The 12,455-nt window shown below is 39.1% G+C and overlaps 1 protein-coding gene across 4 annotated transcripts in view; it reads right to left on the bottom strand.

The window, feature by feature from the left end:
* The window catches only part of dzip1 (DAZ interacting zinc finger protein 1), an 84,614-nt gene extending 72,477 nt beyond the window's left edge, over positions 1-12,137 (bottom strand). Inside the window, exons 1-2 of one of the 4 annotated variants that reach the window (XM_051926777.1) lie at positions 11,942-12,137; positions 8,021-8,599 (exon numbers count right to left, since the gene is read on the bottom strand). In XM_051926777.1, coding sequence (XP_051782737.1) covers positions 8,021-8,500 — 480 coding nt within the window. In that variant the 5' untranslated portion in view covers positions 8,501-8,599; positions 11,942-12,137. The other 3 variants (XM_028799554.2, XM_051926778.1, XM_051926779.1) reach the window with 3 other exon arrangements.
* Positions 12,138-12,455: the final 318 nt, after the last annotated feature.

The following is a 12,455-nucleotide window of genomic DNA, read 5'->3' as shown; positions in this document are numbered from 1 at the left end:
TGTAATTACCTCCTGTGTAAGTATGTCAATGGCATTTCCTCATGTGTTGCATTTGTTTGGTTTTGGGCCACAAAAGCTCATAACTCTGACATAGTTGAGATTTGAATTCCCACCACATCTCCCAGATAGGAAAAAGAGGTTTCAGTTGCCAAAAGATAAATTCACAGTCACAGCATTAGTTTCTTTGGTCTCTTTAAACTGCAATATCTCAAGCCAATTGAAGGCCTGAAAGAATAAATAATTACACAAATGCAACTTGAATCTTCATAAAATAACTCATCCCATTTATTTTCAATTTAGTGGCTACTAAAATGCATCCTCTATGTCAAGTTCTGATTACTTCAGCATTAGAACTGTGTCACACACGTGCGAATACGAGGCAGCTGAAGGGCTTAAAGACTAATGGTAACACATCTGCTCAGGGGGCGGCAGGGTGCCACCATGCAGCCTCTCTCTATGGAAGATCAAATGTGAATGTTTTATTTTTTATACTCAAAAAAAATTAGTCCATATGTAGCACAAGACTGAAATATTTCTCTGTGTTAAGGTTAATTTTAAAACGTTTTCTGAGAACTGACAGGGATATGCTTCATGGGCAACCTGTCAAAATCCAGATGTGTTCTATATCCAAAGCTAAACATACAGCTCACTCTTCACAGTCTCCGCTCTTATGGTGCTAAAACTCTTGCTGTCTGAATTACAAATATGTCATATGGCTGTCTATTCCTATAAAGTTGGACTTAAATGTACATCACTCTCATGATTATGATTATGTTCAGCCTCCATGGAGCAGCATATCTGCTGATATTCCAGTTTCTTCATGAGATTAGCATTCCCTGCAGGGTGCCTTTTCCTCTATCTTTCTGAAACCCATTATATTTAACAAGACCATATTTATTTTAATCTCACCTACGTCATTCCCTAAATGTGACCCATGCTGATCCAGTTACAACAGTCTAGCAAATCAGAGCTTCCAAGGTGAGCACACTCACAATCTCTTCAGATCCTTTTTGATATAATGCAGGATAATTATTGATTTTATAAATGTTATAAAGTCACCCTCCACAACAAATCCAACCCTTTTCTAAGAACTAAACATAAATTGTGAGCCAAACTCTGCAATAAACCACTTCATCCTAAATTAAAACTGATTATTTCATCAAATATTTTGTCTGCTTTTCCTGGTAAAGGACACGATGGCAACAAACTCATTTCACACTAACACTGATAAATTTAAAAACTTCATTTTCATTTTGAAGTTATTCTGGCAACACAAACATTTTCAGATGGTTCTATAAAGGTTTTTAATGAACACTGAAATGGCAAAAACATGTATGTCTTGCCTAGTGGGCATGTGCAGTTTGTCAGCCAAACTGGAAGTAAATCGAAATGCTAAAAGAACAAGGAAAATACAAAATTGATGTATTTGTCTGGACAGTGGACAAACTTTTAAATACAATTGCTTTTAAAGGTTACCAATGAGTATAAGGTTGCCAAAGCTTTGGAAAATATAAACTGGGAGTTCTGTCGAAATAAATAAAGGAAAATATTTGAGTGTTTCAAGATACAGTACCCATCATTTAACGCATAGAACTTAAGGAATGACTACCCTACCCAGTAACAATAAGATCACAGATAGAATTATCAGGACAAACTGAACTTAGTGCCTGATCATATGACAATTATACATTAGCATTTTTAAAAAAGCTTTGTTTTTCCTATCCATCAGTTAAGACCTAGTACTTACAAATTTACTCATTTTGGAGAACATTTTCTAAACACTACACTTTCTGTGGTTAAAAATACCATTTCAGTGTGAATGTAAGTTGTCAAAACGCATTGAAAAAAATGTCTTTTCAAATTTATCTGTGTTAGTGTGGATTATGTTTGCATTTATTGGATCAAACCTTCACAGATATTTGATCTCCAGCTCTGTCTATTAAATTTATACAGTAAACACTCACAGGTCAGCCAATGAATGCAATAAATGCAATATCTCCAGCATGTCTAGGCTGTCTCTTTCCCATTGGGATACCTCCCAGTGTAGGCACCTCAGTACATTTAAAATAACTCCTCTCAATTCTGCGATGTAGAAGTTCTGAAGTTCTCCCATATTGCTTAAGTCTTAACTCTACCAAAAATACTGAGTCACAGAATCTTGAAAAATGATTTCAATCACTTGTACTCACAACATAATTCTTTCATGATGCTGAGAAATTAGTTCATGCATTTGTTTTCAAGTCGCCTAGATTACTGTAACGCAATCCTCTCAGGAATACCCAAAAAAGACATAAATCATTTGCAACTAGTGCAGAATGGAGCTGCTAGAATCCTAACCAGGAAAAGAAAATCTAAGCACATTTCTCCAGTTTTGATGTCACTACACTGGTTACCTGTGTCATTCAGGATTGACTTTAAAATTCTGCTTATGGTTTATAAAGCCTTAAATAATCTCGCCCCATCTTATTTATTGGAATGTCTGATATCTTATATTCCAAATTGTAACCTCAGATCCTCAAATGAGTGTCTCCTTAGAATTCCAAGAGCAAAACTTAAAAGAAGTGGTGAGGCGGCCTTCTGCTGTTATGCACCTAAAATCTGGAATAGCCTGCCAATAGGAATTCGCCAGGCTAATACAGTGGAGCACTTTAAAAAACTGCTGAAAACACATTATTTTAACATGGCCTTCTCATAACTTCACTGTAATTTAATCCTGATACACTGTATATCCAATTCATTATAATAACTATTCATGGTGGCTCTAAAATCTGTACTAACCCCTACTCTCTCTTCTGTTTCTATCATCTTCTACCATCTACTCAAAGCACCGCGATGTTCCAATAGTGATGGATTAAAAGGCAGAAGTCTGCATGATCATCATCATCAAGTCCTTCCGTGAGAACCTTAATTACAAAGAGGATTATTTCATTTATGTTAGGTAGAATGCCCAGAGGGGACTGGGCGGTTTCGTGGCCTGGAACCCCTACAGATTTTATTTTTTTCTCCAGCCTTCTGGAGTTTTTTTTTGTTTTTTCTGTCCACCCTGGCCATCGGACCTTACTCCTTTTCTATGTTAACTAATGTTGTCTTATTTTAATTTCTTATTTTGTCTTTTATTTTTCTTCTCTTCATTATGTAAAGCACTTTGAGCTACTGTTTATATGAAAATGTGCTATATAAATAAATGTTGTTGTTGTTCAGTCTCTACACAGAGCCTGGAAATAAAGGTGAGGACGGGATGTTGACTGACTGAAGTGAGCTGCTACTTTGTAACCACTAATACAACATCTGCAACTCCAGTTCTGGTCAGTCTCACAATCACCCTCACTCACATCCAAGACACTAAAGCATCTGGACTGCTCCAACTGGGACAGATATTCATGCACCGGCCTGCAAACAGCAAACCACTCTTTTTGGAGTTTAATGTTGACACAACATTCTCATTGTGTAGGCACTGCACAGAAGCAATTTAAAACTGTTACAAACTGTTATATACTGTAAATAAGGAGACTTTATTCTCAAACTGCATAATGTGCTTGTGGTACTAAACCTGGATTACTGTAGTTCTGGTCATGCTACAAAAAAGACATACCAGCTCTTGAAGCTGTGCTAAGAAGAGAAAACCTACTGGATCCTGGCACTAAAATGCATGTCCTACCCTGACAGCCTCTGAGTCTTAATCTTGAACAGAGAAGACTGCGTGAGGATATGACAGTATGATCCATAAATGTCATTCAAAAGAATTAAAAAAGTAAGTCATATACTCAAAGGCACTGTTCGAAATCATGGGGAAATGCATTTGATATACTATGTGAGATTGCGGATGCTGCTGCTACGAAAGTAGTGCACTGACTGTATTTGCTTGCGTACTTTATGTAAACCCACTAGGATTCCACCAGATGGCAGTGTGAGAAGTCATCACAGTGATAAAACAACATCTGTTTTCACTGTGTTGTGAGCTGAGTGAAGAAAGATGTTACAGATAAAATTTCTTTGCACTATGATGCTTTTGTGAGGGTGCAAAAAAAAAAAAAAGATGTCAACTGCGACACAGAAGATGGTATGTGAGACCTTTAAATGTATAATTACGATGGGGACTATGTGGCACTTGTATTGCCTATGTGAGAAATGGATGAAGAAAAGTGACATGAATACTTGTTGTACATGTCAGCATTTAAGTGTGATGATTTGACTCACCACATCAAACCATTCATCAGACATCGAAGCACGCAGATTAATCCTGTTGGAGCTGCAATGCAGCTTGCTGTCATATGTTGATAGTTAAACAACGATGCTGATGTCATGTACCAAAACATGAACAAACACACCACCCAGATTTTTGGTGGTACTGCCACTTGCGCATGCGTTGTGTTATTTTCTGATGACGTGCTCAGAGGCCGTGTCAAAACAATGCTGGGAAAGCGTGGCAGCCATGATGCATGTGCATAAGTGTTCTGAGTGTGAAGTATAAGCCAACCCAAAGACTGAAGTCAAGAAGCACTTCTTACAACAGTCATTGGAATCAGTGCAAACTACTGAGTCATTATTTGAAGTGGAAACATTGATAATATTTAAAAAGATTTTCAAATGCCCACATTTATTGGACTTATATTAGGTTCAAGAATGCAAAAATAACTCTTACTCTGCAACTTCAGGGAATGATTGGTATATCAATGGCTCTGGAAACATTTTATATTTTAGAAACTTAAAAGTTGCCACAAAGTATAAAATTATACATTTGTTTAACAAATTCATGGATATTGAGAGCTGTAATCCTGCAGTAACTGGAACACACACTCTGGTTCCCTTCTTTTAAAAAAATAGATGCCTGTCCTAATTGCCAAGTCTCAAAAATGTGTGCTAATGGTGACACCCAGACAACATCTAGTGGTGTCTGCTTCCTGCATTTTCTAAGGGATCTGATACACCCCATAAGGATCACTGATGCAACTATGGTTTGTTTTTTTTTTGTCATTGTACTTAGGTAGCTCAGGCACAGAAGAGGACTTACCTGATGATTTTGACACCGCATCCTACTAGAAGGGTGTATCTACTGGGTTCGGCACAGCCTCGAGGTACTCCCTTCATTACTTGATATCATCCCCAGATGAGACTGACTTTCCCCGCTTTTGCTGAAAACAGTGTCGGTGATGTCCCACTTACCTTTCCTTAGTCACTGAATAGTTTAACATATTCGATGCCAACTAAAAGTAATTCTGTTTGGCCTCACTAAACTCCTGCCACACATGGACCTTCATGTTGGTAACTCTGAATCAAATCCAGAGACCTGCATGTTAACGTTATATGAAGAGGTTTCTTTTTTCCTTAAAATTGACAGTTTCACTGACTGCTACTGCCAACCTGTAAGAGTAAGGTTTGCAGCTTTGAAAAGACCCAATCATTTTTTGCCTATAGATCTTTGTGGCTGGCCATATTACTGGGGTCTTGAACAGGCTCCCCTTGGACCCTCTACAGTCCCAGAACTCCCCATGATGCAGTAGAAGCTGTTTAATAGATGGGGTCTAGTGTCCAAAATACAGGGGGTCAGATTAAACGACATGATTGCAAATCTGATCATTAACCTATGGTAAAGGTATACTGATTAATAATCTTATGATTATTATTGATAATCCAGATGAGCAAAGGAATCGGATACCAGTTCACCATTCATAATTAAATCAGGACGTATCTCTGTAGTAATACAAGGTGAGTGGTTCCTATCAAAGTACTAAACTCACTCTCTCTTTAAAAGCTGAATACTATGAACAGGGAAAGGCAAAATGAAAATAAAATGTATTATTATTATTATTAAAAGTTGACAGGCACATATATACAAACAATAGTAAAAAATTTCTTCCCTCACAATAAGGCCATTATCTCATCTACAGAAACAAGTTACACCAATGCAGCATCCAGCTAAGGACTTGTGGGCAACTGCTTTGAACATCTCATGAAGGAAACTTCAAAGTAGGGAGACTCGTCCTAAACAGGAAACCAGGCCCTAAAATCAGTGCTGCACACAGATGTGAAACCAGCTACCTTTTGCCAAAAATTCTTCTACCTTCTGCCTGAACTTCTCCTTTGCTGACAACTTCAGTAAAGATTTAATCAAAAAAAAAACTTTTTTCTCCTTGGAGAATATACATTTTATGATTCATAGTTGGCACCATTGCGAGTATTTCTGCCTTTCACTTCCAGGGTCACTAGCTGTATGAAGTTTGTACTTTCTAAGTGGCTTACATAATTTGTCTATGGAGACTCCAATTGATTGCTATATCTTAAAGATAAGCAGGCTTACATGGATGAAGTGGACAGTCTGTCATACTGGTGTCAGGACAACAGTCTACATCTGAATTTCAGGAAGACAAAGGAGCTGATTGTGGAGAAAACATGAGAAGCACTACCACTCCCTCAGTACGGTATTAACATCACCCTGGTGGAATGGGTGAAAATTTTCATGTGCCTTAGAGTCCACATCACAAAGGACCTAACATAATCCAAAGACACTGACACCTTGGTAAAGAAGGCACCACAACATCTTTACCACCTCAGATGCCTCAGGGATTTCAAACTGCCCTGCAAATTACTAAAGAACTTCTACACATCCACCACTGAAAGTATTCTGACAGGTTTGGGAACAGCATGCAGCAGGACTGCAAGACTTTGCAGAGCATGGTGTGATCAGCTGAACACATCACTGGGTGTTCATTCTCTAACTTCAAGGACATTTACACCAATGATGTAAGGCTACAGCAAATAATAATCAATGATTCCAGCCATGGGGTGGCACGGTGGCGCAGTGGGTAGCACTGCTGCCTCGCAGTTGGGAGACCTGGGGACCTGGGTTCATTTCCCGGGTCCTCCCTGTGTGGAGTTTGCATGTTCTCCCCGTGTCTGCGTAGGCTTCCTCCGGGTGCTCCGGTTTCCTCCCACAGTCCAAAGACATGCTGGTTAGGTGGATTGGCGATTCTAAATTGGCCCTAGTGTATGCATGGTGTGTGGGTGTGTTTGTGTGTGTCCTGCGGTGGGTTGGCACCCTGCCCGGGATTGGTTCCTGCCTTGTGCCCTGTGTTGGCTGGGATTGGTTCCAGCAGACCCCCATGACCCTGTGTTCAGATTCAGCGGGTTGGAAAATGGATGGATGGATGGATTCAGGTAAATTCTACTACTGCCTACAGCCCACTTCAGAAAGACTGAGAGCTTGTTCCCACAGTCCATCCTCATCTTGAAGAAGAATCTACATGATGCCCTATTGTTAACACTCTAACATTAAGTTGTTTAAGTTATTAATTTAGTTAATATTTATTACTATCACATATTTAAAATTCTATTAATGATTTATATTTATAAAATCATGCATTATTGCCACTTTATTATTTTTTAAATGTGCAGTTGAGCAACTATACTATGTGTTGTACTTTATGTAAAATTTGTATGTAACAAATAAAATTAGATTTTATTTTTATTTGTATTTTTAACTAGTTACATTAAATTGGCCTCGAATGTGTGTTAGTCCGAATAAAAGTATCTTATGAACTTCAGTTCAGTTCAGGGTTTATTACTGCTTTATACTTAAAACTACCCAAATGGGCTCACTCTCATACCACCAACTATGCATTCTGCACCGGATGAAGTGGGCTCAGAACATATATAGTGGTTTTAAATAATTAGTTCAAAAAGGGCAACAAATGGGGGATCCTGGATAGAAAGTTTAATTTTCCAGGAATTAACTATTAAATTGGGTTACAGAGAATGTTCAATTTTAAATAGAAAATGCTTCCTAAAGCATTTCAATATATTTTTTCTTTGATGATACAAAAATATACTTATATTTCTTAATGAACTGTATATTAACCATTTTTAAATAAACATGAAGAGTAAACATACGTAACAGTTATATGAAGCAACAGTGTGCCCTGAAAACCACCCAAAGATGACCCTATAAAATGCTCCATAAAGGAAACTGTAGGGCATAAGGGACTCAACATTTATACAAATGACAATGTTTGTTTTCTCATACCTTATGATAATTAGCAACACCAGCTTGGATCATTGTCTGCTGAGTGCTAATGATTTTCTTCCTCTTTCTGCATTCCTCCTTCAGGGATTTAATCTCCTCTGCTTGCTTCTCCATTTCCCTCATCATCTGCTCTTTCTCACAGGTTAGGGCATGCACCTTCCCCTCCTCCACCTGCAAACTGCAAGTAAGATATTCCTGGGAATGCAACAGATACTCCAGCATGAGCTGTGCCAGTCGGAAGAGTTTTAGAAGAACTGAATCAACTGGATTGTGGCAGTATGCGCATTTCTCCCCATCCATGTTGCAAAATGTCACACACATGATGTTGTCCTGTAGTGTGTTTAAGTCTAGTTCACTGGCCACCCTGTCTACATCAATTGAATTGATCCGTCGGTAATCCACACCCTCACGCCGGCTGCGAAATTTGAAAGCTGGGAGCTGTGCTCCCATCATCACTGAAGCAGTGGGGACTTCTGGCATGTAGGCTACAGGCTAAAGATGGAGGAATTAAACAGAAAGGTGGATCATTCACTAATCAAGTTCCATGTATGTCAAATGGCACGGTGGATAAGACAGGTCCTGGAATTAAGCAAAAACAAAGAAAATTAGAATCGAAGCCCACAAGACTCTTTACAAACAACATAGCAACACATTTACCATATCCATTGCACTAATGATGCGCGTTCTCTGAGGGACATGATGATGTGCAAGATGAAACATGTAGATTTGACACTGACAACCATCTCTTACTGATCAGTCTAGACATGCTCCTGGCGCATCGCGCATTGCATTTTCTTTTTTGGAACTCGTCTTACCTTCTCCGTGTTGAAAAAAGGGCCGTTCGGTCAGATATTTAAACAAGAGCCGAGTCTCCTCCTCTGGCTTTATACTGCAGCAGCGATCGGGGCGTCCCAAGAGTCTCCATGGTTACCGCGCGCCGCATCCCAGCACGGAGCTTCAGCAGAAGGTGTTAGCAGCAACCTTTGAAGTGCATGCTAGAAACGGTAGGTGGGGGTACTGTGAAGTCACGTCTTGGGGCTAAGCTCACAGGCCTTAGGCACCGGACTAAGAGCACGCGCGCCGGAGGGCCAAGGATTTAACATATGGAGGCCTTCTTTGTAAAATACCGAAGCAGCTTGGAGTCACACGTGCTGGGCCTCACTGTTACTCGGGGGCATTGGGTTTCTCCCTTCGTCGTCGTCGTAGTAACTCAACACACTTTATATGTTATACTTTATTTATTTGTACAGCATAATCGGGAATGTACTGCAATCGTGATAAACGTCAATTCGCGAAATTAAATAGAGATCGCCATCATTAAATTATGATTGCACTAAGGATCTATACATTTACATGACAATTTAGTTGGAGTTGCATGTAGGGAGTGTTCAATACAACAGAAGTTAATTCCCTTTCTTTCATCCGTTTTCTGAAAAAAAAAGTCTTTTTCATTATTAGTTAGGCTGAAACCAATGATACTGGATAAACCCTGGCCGGAAGGCCAGTTTTACGATGGATTACGTTACAATGGATTGGGCAACATTCTCCAGCCCACTTAATCCAGTTCAGGGTCGCCTGGTGTAAAGGCAGGGATCGACTCTGGATGGAACGCCAGCTGTTTATATGAGCACAATTATTAACCTTTGTGGATTTTTAAGGAATATCAGAGTTCATGGAGCAAACACACGAAACTGTGTGAATCAACTGCTAAAGGCGCCATAACGACGCAGATACGAATGAATGAACTATTCTCGATTAAAAAAAACAACTTCTTAGATGCTAACTCATACCAATCAGTACCGGTACTACGAACTGCTTTAATAGGTTTAACGTACCGTAACAGGAAAATACTGTATATATTAGCTTGCTGAGCAATATAAAATATTTGCAATTCAGCAATTTGTTCAGCAAACTTAGGCTGTTATTTACATGCATTCTAGCAATATGTCTACTGCAAGATCGAGTGTCCTCTATTTTATTCAGATTGTGTTCGTCCCAATGTAATCTATCTCTGTAGCAAGCCACTCAAAACAGATTAACTGCACAGTACCAAAACGTTTTTGCTAAGTGCTTGCTTGTATATCGTTATTTTTGTGCTTGTATCTTGTATAACTACAGTATATCTTAGTCTTCTCTTGTCAAATGAATGCCAATTGTTATTTTCCCCGTCATTTCCATGTAATCATAACGTTTCCCATGTATGCACTGCGTCTGGAGCTCCGTGTGAAAGGCGCTATACAAAAGGTTGATGTTCATCTTAGTTTGTTTAGGGCCTGTAATGGATTGGCACCCAGTCTACGGTGGGTTCCTGCCTTGCATCCGAAGGGGATCCGAATTCTGAATTGAATTATGTGGGGAATATGTTTGCTATGTAATGTTTTGTTTAATTTCACAATTGCTTTAGTATTATGGGAATATAACAAGAGAGTGATAATTGAATAAATCTTAATGATTAGTATAAATGCACATCAAGTAAGCATAACAAACACGTCTTTTTAATATAGCATCTTTGACATCAAATATAATTTTAAAAGTATCACAGTAAAAATTGTTGAAGGGCACAGTTGACGATGCCTAATAAAAAAAAATCTACCCTTACATCCGATATTCTGCAATGATTTTAGTATTGACATCCGCTATTGCATACTTGGTATGCATTGTTTCCTTTCATTTCCTTCGCGCATCTCGTATTCCTCGCATACCTCTCTGGGATTAATACTGTATCATATATGATAATTTTGCAAAATTAGCATTTTTAAATTAAATATTTCGTCACTCTGGTATATCCTTTTAAATAATGTAGTTTAACTCAGGGATGATTATATACTTTATCGTGGACATTTTAATGACTAGAAGAGACTCTTTTCAATACACACTAACGACATTTCTTGTACCCTAAACAAAAGTAAACATGTTTCTCAAAGCAATTTACTATTAAGGTCTTGCGATCCTTTTTCCTGATCCAAAGTTCTTGGAGACAGTGTGGCCGGAGCCAATCCTAACAGCTTCGTGCGCAAAGCAAAAACATACCCTGTAGTATAGAATATGTCCACAACTGGGCATTTTGAGCATCGCATTCAAGCGTTTTCACATGAACATATCCAAGGGCATGTTGATTAAAAAGCCCATGACACATACGAGAAGTCGGTTATCTAAAAAATGAAGATCACTCCCATAACCAATGTGGGAAAAGGCAGAAAAAAATACACTGTAGTGCCTTGAGGGATAAAAAAGATAACCGGTACACTTCCTAACACTGAAGAACAATTGCGTTCAGATGGTTGCAAATAAAACAGGCCATAAATTAAGAAAAAGAAAAAAGAAAAACATGACTTGTGGTATAAAAAAGAAAGTCAAGTTATGGACAGCTAGAACAGATATTTAACCTCCCACAGTGTGTATCCCTCAAGGTTTTAGTTCAAACATTCAAAAACATGAAAAAATTGGAATGGACGAGACCACGCCATTTCGCCAATAAACAGCTACTTTACCAAATGCTTAGCTATAGAGATCATTTCACACTCGATGACTCATTTCAGCAACATCGCAAAGCGAGCCAGTCGTGCAAACCATTTTAATGTTAATACTAGTTTACTGCGACCGGTCAAGCCCCTACAAAAAGACTAGAATTGAAACAACCCCACATGATGAAAAGTCCAAAGTGTCGTTGTCCCCAATAATCATCCGCTGTGCCAAACTCTTCTCGTATTGCAGGGCTCCGCAGGTTAAAGAGATTTCATGCGTGGAGCAAACACGATCGTCAGATCGGGACTTCTGCTCTTTCCTTCTCACCGTGGTAAGGCAAGCTCTTTTGAGAAAAAGGAAATCTTCGACTAACGGGAAAGCACCAGGCAGGCATGCATTAAAAAAAATACGAGCACTACGAGAAGAACTGTGAACTGGGGTGGCAATAGTACTTACCCCATCCCACTGAGGCCTTTTTTGAAGTTTCTAGTAGGTGCAGTTTTCAAACTTTTTTCTTTTCTTTCTTGAGAGTATTTTTAGAGAACGAGAGAGAAAGCGGGTGACGTAGACATTCCAAAACCTGTTCATCAGCAGCACATCAGCGCAGAGGGAGGGAGGAGGAGGAGGAGGGGGAGAGGCGTGCGCAGAGGGGGAGGATTAGAGGCGCTGCTCCCCTCTGCTCCCCTCTGCTCATTTGTTTTGCCTGAACGTCTTGTAAAATGCAGCCTGCTAGGTGGGGGAGGAGTGGGCTTTACTCGCGCAGTTATACGCAGTAGGACTGTAGACCTGAACTGATCAGTTTTTCAGTGCACTCTTCAAAAGCCCAAGAAAATTCTGTAAACTTTTTTTCCTTTCAATTGTTTAAATTTAAGAGAAGAATATAGTTGTCTTAGACAGACGATTCCAGTATGAGACTTTCATGCTCTTCCTTTTTTACGTGTACGTTCCTATGGTCAGCAACAGTTTAAAA

Source organism: Erpetoichthys calabaricus, chromosome 4 (genome assembly GCF_900747795.2).
Source record: "Erpetoichthys calabaricus chromosome 4, fErpCal1.3, whole genome shotgun sequence".
Classification (NCBI taxonomy): domain Eukaryota; kingdom Metazoa; phylum Chordata; class Cladistia; order Polypteriformes; family Polypteridae; genus Erpetoichthys; species Erpetoichthys calabaricus.
The sequence above is the reverse complement of the archived record's forward strand: the minus strand, read 5'-3'. Positions and strand labels throughout refer to the sequence as shown.